General features: G+C 47.2%; 1 protein-coding gene and 1 non-coding gene across 2 annotated transcripts; both read left to right on the plus strand.

Moving 5' to 3' along the window:
• Positions 1-1076: 1076 nt before the first annotated feature.
• Positions 1077-9759, plus strand: LOC144937692 (ubiquitin-conjugating enzyme E2 A). The gene is made up of 6 exons (XM_078865111.1): positions 1077-1460; positions 7529-7609; positions 8048-8073; positions 8401-8490; positions 8688-8776; positions 9108-9759. The coding sequence occupies exons 1-6, from the start codon at positions 1417-1419 to the stop codon at positions 9234-9236; spliced, it is 459 nt and encodes a 152-aa protein (XP_078721237.1). The 5' UTR covers positions 1077-1416; the 3' UTR covers positions 9237-9759.
• A 2065-nt stretch (positions 9760-11824) lies between these two features.
• Positions 11825-11906, plus strand: TRNAL-AAG (transfer RNA leucine (anticodon AAG)). Its single transcript has one exon. It is a non-coding gene; the product is annotated as a tRNA-Leu (tRNA).
• The last annotated feature ends 7997 nt before the right edge of the window (positions 11907-19903 follow it).

Genomic DNA, 19903 nt, shown 5'->3' on the forward strand with positions numbered 1-19903 from the left:
TCTAACTACGTGACTTAACCGTAAGAACCAAAGAGTATGGATTCCTGCAGTCACGAAAGCTTCAAATCAAGATTCAATATTGAAAGTGTGCAAAGTAAACTAAGCAATTTTTTAAAATCAGATCAGGTAAGGCCCACTAAGCTAAGCTGCTTTGTTCAGAAGCGACCTGTCCATCACAAACGAGAGCTCAACGAAGTGGATTATCGCGTGGAAATCTATCTCAGCCAAATACTCTAAACGCGTGTTGTTTCCAAATGTGGCACCGTGAAAAATCCACGTGACCAGGGGGAGAGGGAGTCACTCAAAATGTTAAATATACAGCAGCAGGTGTCAGGGTGGGGATCGAACCCAGCCCAGGCGCGGGAGATAACGTCTCCTAGCCACCGTGGGATTACGAGAACCAGCAAGGGGAAGGCGTGGGATCAAGACGAGGAAGGCAGTCGTTTCGTGACGCCCCTTGTGCCTGCCCAAGCGAGCACGTGGCCACCTCTGCCAGGCACATTTGGCGTCATGGGGCAGCACGGATTCTGGGGTGGCCCGGTGGTCGAGACTATCAACGGAGTGGCAGCTCAAGGCTGGGCGGGGTGGTGGTGGGAACACACACACGCTCGAGAGGACGTCCACTCCGAGGAGTGATGGACTCGGGTCCTCATCCAGCAGTGGGTGGAGCACGCCCCTGGCGCGTCTCTCGGCCACGTGAAAGCCCAGCAGCGGGGACGTCACCGCCCATCGCCCGCTGACGTCACCGCTCGTCCGCGGACAAGGGGGCAAACACGTTACGTCACCGCGGGCTGTACCATTGTTGTCACTCGGGAAGGGTGTGAACTTTTTTTTAGTTTGTCGATAAAATGATCAACGCGCAGCAAACACGCTCGGAGTCTCGCGTAACATGTTGAAGATCTAACCTATAAGATTAGTTATCGTTGAAAAAAAATCGATTCGTGTTGTTCGTTACGGGGGCGTTTATAATTCGTTATTGAGCACGAGCACCCCCCCCCCCGCGCGCGCGTGCGGGAGGGCGTGAATGGTTTCGCCCGACGCGTCACGTGGCTCGCTGCTGGGGGGTGGCGGGCGAGTTATTTAATTATTTCTCGCTGCTGTAACGACGACGGCTGCTGCGGGGAGGAGGAGGAGGCCGAGGAGGCGGCTTGAGGGAGAAGTTTTTCTGTTGTCCCCCCCGCCTCTCGCCTCGTACTTTTACGGCGCCGTCTTCCCCCATTTTACTTTAACCCAACCAAGCAAGCAACCCCAACACACACACGCACACAGCGTCATCGCCGGCGTCGTCTTCCTAAGGCCGACGTTGACTTGGAGGAGGAGGGGAGAGTGGACGAGTGGACGCCGCTCCGCTTCAAATTAACACATTTTTATTATCTTTTAAACCGGTCGGTGTCGGTGGCACCCCGTTGTTTGACAATGTCCACGCCCGCCAGAAGGCGTCTCATGCGCGACTTCAAGAGGTGAGGACAACGGAGAGAGAGATGAGGATGAGGGTGATGATGATGGGGGGGGAGGGAGAAGATGGCGGCCGACACGGGAGGTTTCTCGCTGCTGCCACCACCAATACCACCACCACTACTACACTACTACTATACACACCACTACTACTACACTACTACTACACTACTACTATACACACTACTACTATACACACCACTACTATACACACCACTACTATACACACCACTACTATACACACCACTACTATACACACCACTACTATACACACCACTACTATACACACCACTACTATACACACTACTACTACACTACTACTATACACACCACTACTATACACACCACTACTATACACACCACTACTACACTACTACTATACACACCACTACTATACACACCACTACTATACACACCACTACTACACTACTATACACACTACTACTACACTACTACTATACACACCACTACTATACACACCACTACTATACACACCACTACTATACACACTACTACTATACACACCACTACTATACACACCACTACTATACACACCACTACTATACACACCACTACTATACACACCACTACTATACACACTACTACTATACACACCACTACTACACCACTACTATACACACCACTACTATACACACCACTACTATACACACCACTACTATACACACTACTACTACACTACTACTATACACACCACTACTACACTACTACTATACACACCACTACTATACACACCACTACTATACACACTACTACTATACACACCACTACTATACACACCACTACTATACACACCACTACTACACTACTACTATACACACCACTACTATACACCCCACTACTATACACACCACTACTATACACACCACTACTACACTACTACTATACACACCACTACTACACTACTACTATACACACCACTACTACACTACTACTATACACACCACTACTATACACACCACTACTATACACCCCACTACTATACACACCACTACTATACACACCACTACTATACACACCACTACTATACACACCACTACTATACACCCCACTACTATACACACCACTACTATACACACCACTACTATACACCCCACTACTATACACACCACTACTATACACACCACTACTATACACACCACTACTATACACACCACTACTATACACACCACTACTATACACACCACTACTATACACACCACTACTATACACACTACTACTACACTACTACTATACACACCACTACTATACACACTACTACTACACTACTACTATACACACCACTACTATACACACCACTACTATACACACCACTACTATACACACCACTACTACACACACCACTACTATACACACCACTACTACACTACTACTATACACACCACTACTATACACACCACTACTATACACACCACTACTATACACACCACTACTACACTACTACTATACACACACACCACTACACACACCACTACTACTACACACTACTACACACCACTACTACACACAACACCACTACTACACACAACACCACTACTATACACACCACTACTACACTACTACTATACACACCACTACTATACACACCACTACTATACACACCACTACTATACACACCACTACTACACTACTACTACACACACAACTACTACTATACACACACACCACTACACACACCACTACTACACACTACTACACACAACACCACTACTACACACAACACCACTACTACACACAACACCACTACTACACACACCACCACTACTACACACACCACCACTACTACACACACCACCACTACTACACACACAACACCAATACTACACACACCACCACTACTACACACCACCACTACTACACACCACCACTACTACACACCACCACTACTATTACACAAACAAACCACTACTACACACACACCATAACCACTACTACTACACACCACCACTACTACACACACCACCACTACTACACACACACACACCCCACTACTACTACACACACACCACTACTACTATTACACACACAAACCACTACACACCACCACTACTACACACACCACCACTACACACACCACCAGTACTACACACACCACCACTACTACACACCCACCACTACTACACACACCACCACTACTACACACCCACCACTACTACACACACACCACCACTACTACACACCCACCACTACTACACACACACACCACTACTACACACACACCACTACTACACGCACACCACTACTACTATACACCACTACTACTACACACACACCACCACTACTACTACACACACACCACCACTACTACACACACACACCACCACCACTACTACACACACACACTACCACTACTACACACACACCACCACTACTACACACACACCACCACTACTACACACACACCACCACCACTACTACACACACACCACCACCACTACTACACACACACCACCACCACTACTACACACACCACCACCACTACTACACACACACCACCACCACTACTACACACCACCACTACTACTACACACCACCACTACTACACACACCACCACCACTACTACACACACACATAGGGGTCACGTCGACGACAGAGAATACACAAAGTCGCCGCTGGGTTTCGCGTTGTTTTGCCACTAGAACGCCGCTAGAACGCCGCTGCTTTACGGCGGCGAAACGCTGCGACGGGGACTTTGTGATTGTTGTGCCATTCGGGGGCTGGTTGGGGGGGGGGGCCGTGGTGGTACCGAGGCAGAGAAGGGCACCAGGGGAATGTTCACGTTCGTTCGTGCGCACGGTAGGAAGGGCGACTACCTTGTGTGACCGTGTTACAGGCCCGCCCGCCCGCCACCACCCTACTACGTCCGCCGCGTAAGCGATGCTTGTGGTGAGCCAAGCCGCCGTTGTTGGTGTGTTGTTGTCAGCGGGTACAACAGCAGCTGTAGGGCGGCCTGCGATGGTCGTGGCAGCAGCAGCAGGAGGGAGGAGTGCTGCCCTCGGGAGCTGCTGGCAGAGGGCACCAAATATGTTTTTGTTTTTGACGCGTGGCCATGGCATAAGTCACGATAAGATAGAGGGCCGAGATCCGTGTAATCGATTATTGTCCGATGAAAGCCAGACTTTTCCTAGTTGATGACACGAGATGAGTCGTGGTGATTGGCACGAGGGGTGCGGTGTGACCTGTGACAAGACACCTAGTGGTTATTGAGATGTCTCTTTAACAAAAACACATTCTGTGGCAGTGATTATGATCCGTGAAATATAGAATTCAAATGGTATCTTTAAAGTCACTTAGAGCTTGCTAGGATATCAGGAGGCACTGTTATACGAGTGATGATTGTTATGACTTCCGTATAAGGCTTTATGCAGAGAAGAACTAGTGTACATTTGAGTAATGTACGGTAATGACATCCATTACTATTTGAACCATGTGCTTAAACCCACGAATAGTCATGGTTTTAATTAAAAGGACCGGTTGCTTAGGACTCGTGACAGGCTCCCGAATGCCTATATTTGAGATGTAACCACAACGTAAACACGTACTTAATATCCATCATATACATGACACAATTAGACTTGCTAATGCATTCTAATTTTACACCAACACATGCTAGAAGAATCGTACTTGTTATGACGCGGGCGGTCTCAACTTGAAGCAGAGGACATTAGCTTTAGTAATTTGCATGGGGCTCTGACACTAATATCATAAACAAATGTACGCGTCTTCTTAAACTGTATTGAACCTACTGTTGTACCATTACACCGCATACCTTTGTAACGAGAGGTAATATGACAGGAGGACATGCTTGGGTCAGAGGGCACCACATGTGAATCTTTCATATGTATTTTCGGATGTTACATTGCAATACTATCCATTGCTAAATAACTTAAACCCACTTTTGTAACAGTTTCAGCAGCGACTACTAAAAAATTCGAATTTTATAACGAGGTAAAGCAAAAAATCACAACGAGGCCTTGGCATAAACACTAATGTTGCAATGATAAACATTACAATGTTCATTATACCTTTGTAACCATAATTATAACTTCGTTACACATACAGACACTGTAATACTAAGGGGCTATGAGGACATTTAATTGGGAATATTAATATTTCACAGAAGCCCATGAGAAAAGCAAGAATGTGACAATGATATCCATGTTATATGTATACCAACAGTTATTACACCAACCACTGTATAATCACATGTTTCGGTGGTTTTGTTCATTGACTTGCTCCCGTCTTTGGAATGTGGAATTTCCCAGACTAGTTTATGGCTTACACAGGAGATTAGCAGCGTTGTATACTCATTCTTGGTAACTACTGGCTTTTAATTGTTGTAAAGAAAGGGGACACTGCAGTGCTAGAGGAAAGGGCAGTGAAGTTGTTTTTAATTGAGGCCATAATATAAACACTTGTATAATACATAGCAGTTTGCATTGTAACATTATTATACCATTTAATGCACTATTACAACTAATCCAAACATCTAAGGAGCCTCTGAGGACTTGAGGCAGTAGACACCAGTATTAATAGGGGCAATGCCTGACTAATACGAACATTACAATAATCACTAATATTCTTAAATCATTCACGCCTATTAATAAAACACCTTTCCATCAGAAATCAATACAACTCATGAAAATAGGAGGCTCTGAGGGCTTGTGACACCAACATTTAATATTTGATACGAGTCAATTACGATGCTAATATTACAATCAATCCTCGCGCCGCTCCAATACACCCCACCGTTGTAAAGGTTATGATCTGCCATAGCACTTGCTGTGGCACCAGCAACTTCTATAATAAGAGTTGTGCTAAGAGGGGTCTCCGATAACTTGTAACAGAGGACTGAAGTTAATATTAGGGATGAGTCAACGGCTGGATGGCCCATGGGACTGATATCTTGGCATCGCAGCACTACGTTGGCACCGCTGACATCCAGGGTATGAACGCAGGTATTGGCCGTTCGTGACTAAATTGTGTTTGCACACACAAAGTTGATGGACCGCAGAATCTACAAATGACGGCACACAAGAAACATTGAATTTGGTTTTACACATTGGCAAATTTCTAGCTGAGAAAAAAAGTCCGTTTGCGTGGTGGACATTATTTTCAGGTCACATTAAAGGTATGGCTCTAGCAAGGATAAAGATGTCAATGTAAGTGACATCAACATTCTTTTTGTGACTGTTTTGGCAATAGGTTATACCAACAGGTGCACCGTTCTCTGCAAGAGTTCCAAATGGAGATATGCCATGATGTACGTGCCTTGATAGTCCAATTTGAATATAATTAGCAGGAAAAGCCTATAAGAATAGAGATTAGATATGCAGCCATGACACAACACTAATTACTGTTACTGCAGTTATGATGAACACACCATAATAAACACTGTTGGAGCATAGCATTACATCAGCAAAAGTTTATATACATCAGAAACATTTGCCCTCCGTGAGGCATTCCTTGGTAAACAAAGAATAATACCACAACCTTAGATGCGTTTAATTTCATCGAGTATAATTTCTGACATGACGGTTTCATCGATACTGGTAGGTCTTGTTCTTTGTTTATGTATAGTGTATGTTATCTGATCTTTACAATTATTGTCATACCATTTATCGGCAATTGTTAGGGGTTTTTTATCCGTTATTTCTTTTGGGGCTCAAAGCGAATTCTACCATTGTTTTTTTTTTATAAGTGTAATGGTATTTGGAAATCGTTTTGGTTATACTGTACATTGTGCAACTCCAAAAACAATGCAAACCCAGGAAGTTGCAGTTGCAAAAACATACTGGAAGTTGTTGGCTACTGACCTTGTATGACTTGAGAGTCAATATGTTTGCAGTGACCCCAGCAACCTCCCTTCAGTCACCCCAACTGCTGAACTGGCTGTTTTCCGCACGTTGCTTTCTGCCCGCACGTACATTCTTCACGTGTTTTGAGCAGTGCAGCAAGACCGACGAATGCTTGAGCACCTCACCTGACACTTAGGTCGGCCACATTTCTAACAGCTCGTCGCTAAACGTTTTCGTGAAACGTTGTTTTCTCCAGGCTTCAGGAAGACCCCCCGGCAGGCGTGAGCGGAGCACCGACAGAAAACAACATAATGGTCTGGAATGCGGTTATATTTGGGTGGGTAAATAACACTCTCACTTTACGATGACACGCTTCTTACTCGTACTATTTGGTGGTGATAGCTGCAAATGGCAGTTGATAATAATGTATTTCTCATTTAGCTGTAAATTGGCATGAGCGATGCTTTTTTTACCCATTAGTTTTGTCGTGTCTTGTAATCTCACAGCTAATTTAGTCAAACTTAATATCCAAATCACAAGCGTTTTCATGGTTCCAAATAACGTAAACCTTCACTAATATAAATGTAGTTTAATAAATGTGAGTATCATATGAATAATTCGGGCAGCTTCCAAGGTCAAACCAAGTGCTACTATTAATAAATATGTAAATATGCATTATTGCCTTCACATCCATTGATTTTTACATGCATTACGGATCGTGCGTCCGCTCGAACGTGTATCATTACAGTCATTTTCTTACTGTGTTGTTTTACAGGCCGGAAGGGACTCCTTTTGAAGATGGTGAGTGCCACACATTTATATGCTTGCTTGGCACAAGAGGCCAAACAGGTTCTCTCTCCGGAGCGGATTGGTAGAATCGTGCAGCCGAAACACAGCGTGTGAGCTGCATACCAAGCGCTCGGCTCGTGTCCTGAAACCCGACCGTGTATCAGAGTGATGGGAGGGAGTTAAGCTCATATCTGGTCAGTTGGTTAAATTTCTTGTTTACCGCTGCGGCATGCAGGTGATCGTACCATGTAAAAATAAAGAAAATGCATTTTTACAGATTACTACAACAGACAGCACTCTACTGCACAAATGTAAAAAAAAATCACTTTTGTTTTTCAGGTACCTTCAAGCTGACGATTGAATTTACAGAGGAGTACCCAAACAAACCCCCAACAGTCAGATTTGTGTCAAAAATGTTTCATCCAAATGGTGAGCATGTGTATGACAATTCAAGTAAAATGTTTATCACGTTTGCCTTTTAATGGACACAATGCTTACTTTTACACAAGGGATGGGCATTGTATTTCACTATTTCCGTTCCAATGTGCAATAATGCCGCTATATGTTGGTATTTTTTGTCCAGTTAGAATGTGCTATATTTAAATGAACGGTCTGTTATGTCACAGTGTATGCGGATGGAAGCATATGTCTGGACATTCTTCAGAATCGCTGGAGCCCCACATATGACGTCTCTTCTATCCTCACATCTATTCAGGTCAGCAGTGAAACCCGTGTTGGATGTGAATACATCACACGTACTTTAGCATTTATTTGTGACCTCTGTTTGACCTTGAGTCTTTAATACAGTGAAAGTGGTGGTACAAAAAACTAAACGGGTGATTTTTTTTTCCTTTACAATTGTCAGCTCCCATTTTTTGCTACTTTTGAGTGTCCACACCCAATACAAAAATTGTCAATTCCCACTAAACCTGCATGTTTAGCAAGACGGGCAAATTGATCGGCTCTTGGCGGCGTGTGCAGTCGTCGGCTGCACTGCTGACGGTATCTTAGCAGTGGTGGTCGGTGTCTCCTCTGCTGCTTTGCAGTCTCTACTGGATGAACCCAACCCAAACAGCCCCGCAAACAGCCAGGCTGCACAGCTGTACCAAGAAAACAAGCGCGAGTATGAGAAGAAGGTGTCGGCCATCGTGGAGCAGAGCTGGAAGGACTGCTGATGAGCGGCGAGGCGCGGCCAGCTACGAGGGGAGGGTCGCTTGCGACATTTAAAGTTGCATTTCCGTATTACTCGACATTCAAAAAGAAAAATACGGTGACAGTCGCGTCCCTGTGTAGTCCACTAACTTGTATGCAAAGTATAGAAGTGCAAACTCTTCATAAGCCCATGCTATATTTAAACATAACAAAAAAAGCATAAACGTACAGTCAATACAAAAAAATCATTTTTCGTTATTTATGTAAACTGCCCTTTGGTGGGATTTCTGCCGTGCTCATTTACACAATCACTGTCAGCTGAAACATTTTGTTGAAAAAAATGTGGATTTGGCGTTCAAAAAAAGAAAGAAATGTGCAGCAGTTGTGTTCGCATCCGTGATTGCTCAGAAGGGACGAATGATTTTGTCTGTTTGCTCTAAAGCCGCCGGTACTTGTTGGGATAAAAAAAAAACATTCTCTTTGTGATGTTTGATTTATTATTCCTTTTGCACTTGTAATTAAACTGTACATATTTCGCCACAACAATGTTTGCCCGTCGTCCTTTAAGGTATTGTCTCGTTACTTGATCTCACATGTGTGCGAGTATTTATAACCGTTAATGATAAAGGGTGACAGTATTGTAGCACATTTAAAGATAGCTGTGAGGCTGTTATGAAAATATTGGCACGTAAGGCATTGGCCTTGGTCTACACACTGCTGGTATGAGGCCCCTCCACAAGCCGTTTCCATTTCATGGTCCCGCGATACAACAATTGATCTGGCGCCTGCGCTTGAGCAATTTAATCTCCACTGTGGAAGTCTTGTAGGGCGTGTTCGCTCCTTTGCCAACAGTCATTAATCTCAATCACTCATTCCTTATCGCGACGTGGCCTTGCCAAGCCCGCCTGTAACTTGTCTCTTATATTCCCTCTGATCCGTACTTCCTCTTCAATCGTACATTTCACCATGCCTCGTGCACTTTTGAGCTTTTCCATTCGCCCATGCCCATATGCTCAATTTACCAAATAATACTGGTCGGAACCTCCTGGTTACACCAGCCCACGGGATTATTGTGTCCGTCGTGCAGGGAGGGGAGGGGCTGGCTGGGGAGGGGCTGGTCACCCCGTGGTGCCCTTATAAAACTCAACGTTTAACCTACTCACGCCGGCTTGTGCCCGCCCTCACAGTCGGGCATATTTGCGGAATACACCACGCCGCCGTTGACCCTGGCCATTGACCGAGCAACCCAACGTTCCTACCAGCTCCCTCCGCAGGAATGTGTTTTGTCATCGTCAGGGGTCTGCAACCGTTGCCGGCGCCTGGTATCGGTACTTATAACACGACAAACTTTCCATTATATTCGCGTTGCCAACAGTACATCAACCTGCTCTCCTCTGCCACTTTCATCATTGTGATCCCGCTCTGCCTGAAGCTACACGGGCTGTACATGCTCGTGGGTCGTCATTCTGTTTGTGTTTTACTTAAACAAGTGTCGCCGTCTCGGAGAGAACGGAGAATGATGCCGTCATTTTCTTGGGTTCAACCTGAATTGGCTTCATATTGTAAAAGCCACGGAATACGTGAATTATAAGTTACGAATTCACGCAGTGTTTTTTAACTATCTGACAATACTTCAAGTGGCGCTATTCCGTGACGAAAAGTCTGCACCTCGTTAAGCAAATGTGGCTGAATTAAAACGCAAGCACCAGGAGGAGGCCCATACAAGAGCTCGCAGTAATTCTAATGATGTAGACTAGAATTGCGTTGTCCATAGCTTCATTGGCCCCACGTCTTTTATTGCCCGGGTCTCCAACCTGCACCAAGCAGCGTGGTGGTCTGTGCAAAGGGGGGGGGGGCCTTCGTTCAACAGTGGGTTGAAAAAAAGTGCCGGACATTTAATGTGAGTATTGCTGGTAAGAGGTGACTTTAATATGTTTATACTTTTTGGTTCTTTCGATAAAGTCACGTAGGTGAAACAAATAAACTCACGACGTTTCTGGCGCAACATTTTTTTTATTTTCCACCTACGTGACTTTCCCGAAAGAACTAAAGAGTATGGATTCTTGCAGTCACGAAAACTTCAAATCTAGAATTTAAAATGTTTAATACAAACATGAACAAGTACAATATATACATGTCTGCTTGTTATCACTTCGGCTTCCGAGGCACGGGTATTAAATGAGTGCTGGGACGATACAAAGATTTAAAAACTCGTAACTATTTACTTGTTTGTGGTATATTAATCAGCCTCCCTTCAACAATCCTGCCTCCTGAAGGCAGGAACCCCCCCCCCCCTGAATAAACCCCACGTGACGCGAGAGGTGGATTGGCTGCCCCAAACTCCGCCCATTTTCCTCCCATCCACGTGGGCGCAACGGAAATTGCCCTTCGAACCCGATTCGCTGAGCAATGAAACCGACAGTCGTCGGCAGAGATAATCAATGACATCAACACAGTCCTCTAATTGTATAACCTGGCTAATCCGGTCATTATTCAATAACTGCCGAACGCGTCCATGCAGGTGATGACGCTGGTGGTTGTGGTGCGTGAATGTGCACGTGGAGTGTTGTTGTAAAGCCATTACGCTCTGTCACGCCAGGTTGAGTCAGGAGGTAGCGTGGCCGAGCGGTCTAAGGCGCTGGATTAAGGCTCCAGTCTCTTCGGAGGCGTGGGTTCAAATCCCACCGCTGCCAGGAATATTTTTTTCGGTGCTGCTTGTTTGTTAAAAATGTAATCGATTACATTAGCCATTCATCGCATCGGCTCAGTGATACACTTCACATCGTCAATCCGCAAAGCCCGAGTTGTTTCGGGTTTCTTCTGTTGCCACGCGGAGCTGGTGCAGCAGAAGCGCCGTGCTTATCGTGCTGCGGCTCGCCGTGTCCACGGGGCGGCGCTGTTGGAATTCTCAGAGGACTGCGCGAGCGGCGATCGTCTCCACTGCCGTCAAATTCCGCGCGCCCTGGGGTCGTTCAAATCAAACGCCGCAACAAGCTTGTCGCGCCGTGGGTCAGGCAGCGGGTACCTTGACCACCCCCTGGTGGCCAAAGCCACCTGACAACCACCGTGTTTTGAACAACAGTAATAAACACATTCCTGCGACAAGAGCTGGTAGGAACGTTGGGTTGCTCGGTCAATGGCCAGGGTCAACGGCGGCGTGGTGTATTCCGCAAATATGCCCGACTGTGAGGGCGAGCACAAGCCGGCGTGAGTAGGTTAAACATTGAGTTTTATAAGGGCACCACGGGGTGACCAGCCCCTCCCCACCCAGCCCCACCCCTCCCACCCCCACCCAGCCCCACCCTCCCCACCCAGCCCCTCCCCACCCAGCCCCACCCCTCTCATTTTTGGATGCACGACGGACGGACAATAATCCCTATGGGCTGGTGTAACCAGGAGGTTCCTACCGGTAATAACAACAAGAACCACTTCTTTAAAACGCGGTTTAAATTATTTTTTTTCTCATGAAAATCCTGAACGACGATGTAGATTCGGGCAAGAGGAGCCGCTATCTAGAATAGCCTCCGAGGTGAGACCGCGCGAGTACAAATCAAATATTGGGGCCCCTCCTGACCGATCGCCGAACCCCTGACAAGGTCGAGACTGCACCACTCAGTCAGCAAGGTGCGTGGTGGAGCGGTGGCGCAGTGGTTAGCAGAGGTGTGGACTCGAGTCATGTGACTTGGACTCGAGTCAGACTCGAGTCATGAATTTGATGACTTGCGACTCGACTTGGACTTGCATAACAATGACTTTGTCCCACCTATGAGATGTGGACTCGAGTCATGTGACTTGGACTCGAGTCAGACTCGAGTCATGAATTTGATGACTTGCGACTCGACTTGGACTTGCATAACAATGACTTTGTCCCACCTCTGGTGGTTAGCGCACCGCGCTGTGGACCCGGCTACCTTTGCATTGTTTTTGCTTGTGTACAAAGTTGCTAAGCGCAGACGCAAAGGCGTAAAAACGTCAAGATGCGTGCGACACGACGCGAAGCGCTGTCAAGGGTGAAGACTTTTCTTGAACTGAGCAAGGGAATACGCAGGAACAGGAGTGTTGTGACCTGCAGTGTGGCTTGGTGGTCGGACACAGCAGGGATGGGATTAGGCAGTCCGCTCGACCAGAATCCTCAACATGGGTGGCTGAATCAGTGGGTGCTGCACCATCACTCGAGTGCAGAGAGGTTATGAACTGGCTGCTACATTCAAGTGTGATCCGATCACCCCCATTACTCCCACGGTGTGGGGAGGCTGTCACCCTGCATCGGATTGACAGCGGGCTGTACATGATCATCATTCCAATTGTTCGTCAACAATTGCAGCAGGCTAAAGGATGAGTTGTTTCTCGTGAGAGCTCCGCCACCCTTCATATGGAGAATGGAAGCAGGCGTCGCCGCGTGTGTGGAGAGACGGACGTTCGCTCAACACGCGAAATGAGATACGAGAAATCGATGACCAAACAGTACGTCAGTCGTTTTACTCGATCGCACATCGCGAAATTGAGAACGTGATTTTCCCCGTTGGTCTACGGGCGTGTCCAGTACGACCAACGCACAGAGCCATCACTTTATTCACAGCATGGAACTCTTTAAAACGGTGACTGTTGCACTTTAGGATTATGACTTATGTAACATCTGTCATGTCCTTGCGTCGGGAAAGTCACGTTGACATTTTTTTTTCCAGGAAGATCCTGCATTGTGGCGTTTGGCCAAATTCCACGAGATAGTTAACGGTCTCGAATGGATCACGCCTCCTATTCGGGGTCCCTATCGGGCATCACGGCAAAGATTGCGGCAGCCAAAGGAACAGGCCCTCGAGGGCATCGACCGCGGAGACTGGTCGATCAAAAGCATATCGCGCTCAAGAGCGAGATGCTACTGTTGCATCGCAGGGGGGGGGGGAGGTGGCAGCTTGGAGGGGGCCTTCATGCAGCAGTGGATCGATACTGGAATGGTGGTGGTGATGATGATGGCATGTGGACGAAAACTGTAGAACCAGGATAAAGCCCACGCACGCAAGGGGATAGCGCGAACAAAGCTCTGCACGTTGACTCAATTGACCGCGGCACTGCCAACTGGCCCACCTGGCAACCACTTATCTGCTGGGAGTAATATAATGAGTATGGAAAAAAACCACGGCTTGATGTTTTTCTATCGGGGCTGAATCAGCATTGTTCAATTATCCTTCCGAGGAGGGTGCAAGCACGAGGGAATTGCGCGGGTTTTTCTAACAAAAATAATTAAATGCGTTGTAGATGATATCACGTTGGGACAAGCGACTGAAATGATGAGCCTACGTGTTAAACCTTCTGTCGTTACGTGTCGGTGTGTCCAACCGAGCGCTTTGGGTCGGCTCTACCAGCGACTGAGATTGTTTGCTTCGGACAGCAGGTGAGGTCAACGTCAAGGGGATGGTGACCGGGTGTAACGTGCGTCAATACAACCACATCCAGACACGTCCCAAGTGTACCAGGCTGGGTGCACTTTGACGCCACGTGAAGGGTGGAAGTGTCGCTGGCAGGAGGTCACGCAACAGACCCCAGGTGTCACAGGTTTACCCGAACCAACACACTAACACACTTACACATGAACGTTTATAGAGTAACAATCATACATCTATACATGAGTTACGCGTCATTTATGGTTTGTTTAATAAATTATTTAAGGCACAACGAATGCATTTTTAGATAAAATACGATACAAATGTGAGATTATAGCGAATATTTTCCGTATGTTTAAATAAAGTATGTTTGCAAAATCTGTTAGGCTGATTGGTGTACAGTTTCTAACGTACTTCAAACAAAAACTCATCCTACACTTGCAAACACTGTACACGAATTCTACATCCTGTGTATATTGTGTTGAACTGCATTCAGGGCGCAGTGAATAAGCTCCAAGTCGAAACAGCATACGTCAGATTATCTGCGATTACAGTTTTACAATCGGGGTGCTGCTGGTATAAACTGTTCATAAATTACAGAACACAACACCAGCAGTGGCCTTCACGGAGACGATGTTCATCGTGACACCACAGCGTGATCTTAAATTTGGAGCTTTCGTGACTGCAGGAATTACTCTTTGGTTCTTTCGGTAAAGTCACGTATAAAGAGAACATAATAAATTAAATAATAGCATACGACGTTTCGATTGCAACACAAGCAATCATCATCAGGTATAGAGAGGGAGATCTCCCTCTCTGTACCTGTGTTACTCTCTCTATGTATCTTGGTGATATCTGTCTGCTTATATGTCTGTCTATAGTTTTCTGGTTAGATTTTTGTTGCTATTTCATTTATACCTGATGATGATTGCTTGTGTTGCAATCGAAACGTCGTATGCTATTATTTAATTTATTATTTTATCTTTATACGTGACTTTACCGAAAGAACCAAAGAGTAACCACAGCGTGAGTTACTCAACCCAGCGCAGGTAAGAGGCGAGTCTCAACTCGAACGCGTCCGGCGAATCTCTCCTCATTGCCCCACATCGTGAGCTACACCTCGACCGACAGCAGCAGCAGTAGCAGCATCTTAAACAGTTCAAGGTAACGACCGGGCGCTTCCGTGCGCCCCGAGAGTGTTGCAGTGGCGTGTTTTCAGAGTAACCAGGCAACTGCCCAGCAACGGTATTGGGGTGTCAAAGCGCCCTTCACAATAAGCTCAACACTTTTCACTGACAGAGCCTCCCACCACCCCCTTGGGTAACCCAAGCCAACACGTGCCTGCCGTACGTATACACACGTGACCCTCGGAACAACACAAAGGCATAATGTGTCGACACACCATGCACGGCTCTCCATTGGCTGCTGGAGAATGCGTCACTGCTGGATGGAACCAGTGGCGGTCGCCTATTTATGTTTGCAGCGACACTCGCATCATCTTGCGCACACTTGAAGCACAGCGGGACGTGTCAGGCAAACGTGGCACGTGTGTGTCGCTCTGAGTTACATCGTCTGTGTGATTATTTTTTTTGGCGCTTAGGATTTAATTGAAATGAGCATTTATATTTTACGCAGCACGTGTTGGGTCCAACGTGTTGGGTCCAACACGTGCTGTGCAAATATCCGAAAACAAATAATAGCAGGGGGTTGTTAAGGACAGAATAAGGCGTAAAGTTACCCAAAAAAAACGAACAATTGGTGTTGAGTACGGTTTTCTGGTTTAATTTGATGAGCGTTTAAAATGCTATGGAAATTCACTTACTGGGAGAAGTCTTACATAATAGCTTACGCAATGGAGCGCGTAGCAATCAAAGTACCTATTACAGTTTATATATACAAAAACACGTACATAGTGTGTCAATTAAGGGATCATCACTCGTAAAATAGACACAATTGGCCTCGGCACGTGTCGTCCGACTTGCGTTTGCGTGCGCGCGTGTCCAAGCGGCTCCGCTCTCTGGGCAGGTGCGCGGGGCAGGGGGCCACACACACGCGCGCAATGTCGTCGGGTGGCACGCAATCCGCCAGCGTCTGCCTGGCCAGCTTCCTCGTGGCGGTCACCGGGTGGATCGGCGCGTGCGTGACGTCGGGACTGGCTCAGTGGCGCGTGTCCCAGCGAGAGGATGGCGCCACGGAGGCTGTGTGGGTGGGCATCTGGCGGGCCTGCGTCCTCGGACCGACGTCGACGGTTCGACTTCGCTGCTACCATTTCCAGCTGGACGCAGCTCCTCCCGAGGTGAGGACTCGACGACCCGACGCGTTCCCCTGCTCGCCGGAGTCGCCCTCGGCAAGGAGCTGCTTCGCTCACTCGATTGTGCTTTTAGTCGCGAAGTCAACTTGTGATTCTGAAACTTCTGATGATGTAGATCTGCATGGATCATTGACTGGCGCCTGTAATAACAACGATTGAATACAAAGTAAATTCCAGCCATTCACAATCCGCCAGTGGATGGATGAAGAATTTCCAAAGTCGTGTTTTTGTGTGTTTTGGTTTACCATGCTCCACACTGGCAGGGCGGGTTGGAGAAGGGCGTGAGGGTCTAGTCGTCATGATATCACTTGCCACTGGTGATCACCGTGGCTGGGAATACAAACTTTCTCGCGCTAAACCACTGCACCACCGCACACTCCACGTACGGCTGGGCAATACCTCATTCTAACGTCTATCCTAATCTGTGTGTGTCATTGAAGGTTTACACTGAGTTTCATTCGTCTTCGTATCGCTGCATTTCGTGTTGTTGCTCTTACCCTGCGTTCGCTTCGTGTTAGGGGTGGAACGATTCAGCGGCCTTATTGCCACATGAACAGTTGTCGCAATTCGATTCACGTGAACGGCATTGCCTCTCGCGGCAGTCGGGGTGACGTGAACCCATTGCATACGGCACATACGCGTCGAAAAGCTTCCATACGGTATTTACGCATGCAATTCCACGCACGTATCTGTGAGCTTAAGAATCGATATTAATCGATTAATCAATACGCGTCTCACCCCGAGTCTGTACGTTGGACTGTTCTGGATTTGCCCGTGAAGGTCTCCTTTGAAAAAAGAGACGCACGTATCTGTGAGCTTAAGAATCGATATTAATCGATTAGTCAATACGCGTCCCACCCCTAGTCTGTACGTTGTACTGTTCTGGATTTACCCGTGAAGGTAAATAAAGATCGCCGTGTGATCACATGGGCCAGTGCATGAAGCTTGCTGCTCATGAAGTCTACTCGCCACTGCCCGTGTCATTGTACTAAGCCTCACGTGGTGCGTTCATGCACTCAGGCCCGTGGAGACCAATGTGCTCCCCCCCCCCCCCCCATACGTGACGTTGGCTGGGGGAGCCCTATCATTGAGGTCCACTTTTCAAAACCTTGTCAACAAATGTTGGGCAGCGGGCGGTGAGTTTGGGGTCTCGGTGTAATCGTCCAGCCCTTCTCCCACCCCCCGGCCCCCTCTGCTCACGCCTCGTTACACGAGTCGGTACATTCAGAATCCGTATCAGGAGCGTGTTTACCGAGTAAAGCCCCTTCAGCTGAGATGCTCGGCTTTTTTCAAAGGGCGACTCGGCCGGCCGGCCGGCAGACAACATCAGCGCATTCCACAATTAAGAGATAACAACCAAAGCTACTAATGGCGAATTATGTCGTAATGCATGTATGCTGAACTTTTTTCGCACCGCACGTAGCCAAACGTGCTCATCGGCGGTGCGGGGGGAATTTACATTCGCAACTGAGTTAATTGAATATTGCGCGAGTCCTGAGGCTGCATGCCGCAGCAGCAGCAGCAGTCCGTGTTGGTGTGAATTTGGCGACGCGCAGTAGCGCGTTGTGACCCGAGTGACGGGTGGGGGGGGTCTGCGTGCGGTTACCCGAGTGGGTTACCCGAGTGGGTTACCCGAGTGGGTGAGGAGGTGCAGCAGCGAGCGGTACACGAGGCCACGGCGTGAGCGGCGCTTTCCTTATTCATGAGCTCAGGTGGCGAGCAGCCGCGTCTCGCTAAGAGCGTGAACCTTGTGGCGCGTCACAGCCGCGAGCCACCGCAGTTCGTCTCACTGCAGACGCGCGTGTGTCTGTGTACCCATGTATGTGCCACGTGTGTATGCTGAACTTCTTTCGCGCCGTACGTAGCCAGCCGTCCTCATCCGAGGTGCGGGCACATGCTGATTGATTCGTGACAGACACGGAGACACCACGCAGGCAGTCAACTAGAAGTCTCGCCGTGTAGCAGTGGGCTGTCGTTTTGGTCAGAGCTGTACAGTGAAATGTTTTGGCGCTCGTGTTATTGCCAGCAGCTTGTCGTGGATGTTAACACATTTGAGTTTGCACTTTGGGCTTTACATGAATGTGTAGACAATACAGTCGTACATTCCGCCCCATCTCAGTCTACTAATAAAGACTGCCACACGCCATGTCGGTAACGTGTGTGTGTGGGGGGAGGGGATGGCCATACTTCACCACGCTGGTCAGGGCGGGTTGGTCAAGGTGGCAGGACAGGAGCAGTTTCATATTTTCCTCGCCAATGATATCGGCCGTGGCTGTCACTTAAACTCGCGTTGGCAGGGTTAGAGCTCAATTAAACCAGAACCACCCCTCCATCGCACACGTAGCAATGTGTGGACCTTTGCCGCATCGCTGTGTAGATGCATCATGTGTGTACTGCGTTATAGGATATACAGTATATATATAGGATATACAGTTTATACGTAGGATAGGGTCCCAGGTTTACTATGCTACGGTATACACGATCCGGTGTGGGTGTCAGTCGTGCATAAAAGTCATTTTCTGACACGGATGTATAAACCGGGCTCATTTACAGGTTTAAACAAACCCTGAACACACATTACTCGTCGCCTTCCTAATCACCCTGTTAAGCAACTGAAACTCGTCACGTAAAGCATTTCCATGTTATAGAAACTCGTCGTGTTTACTTTGAGCAACAACAAAAATTCCATTCGATTTCAATGTTCAAAGGCGTGCGCGTGAAGGTTCGGACCAAGAGGTGTGTGTGTGGGGGGGTTTGTCCTCCTGAGAATACATACATACAACGCGTGCGGGTGATGAACACGGTACAATATAGACACGATTTGTGAATACGATACAATATAGACACGATTTGTGAATACGATACAATATAGACACGATTTGTGAATACGATACAATATAGACACGATTTGTGAATACGGTACAATATAGACACGATTTGTGAATACGATACAATATAGACACGATTTGTGAATACGATACAATATAGACACGATTTG

Source organism: Lampetra fluviatilis, chromosome 19, assembly GCF_964198595.1.
Source record: "Lampetra fluviatilis chromosome 19, kcLamFluv1.1, whole genome shotgun sequence".
NCBI lineage: Eukaryota > Metazoa > Chordata > Hyperoartia > Petromyzontiformes > Petromyzontidae > Lampetra > Lampetra fluviatilis.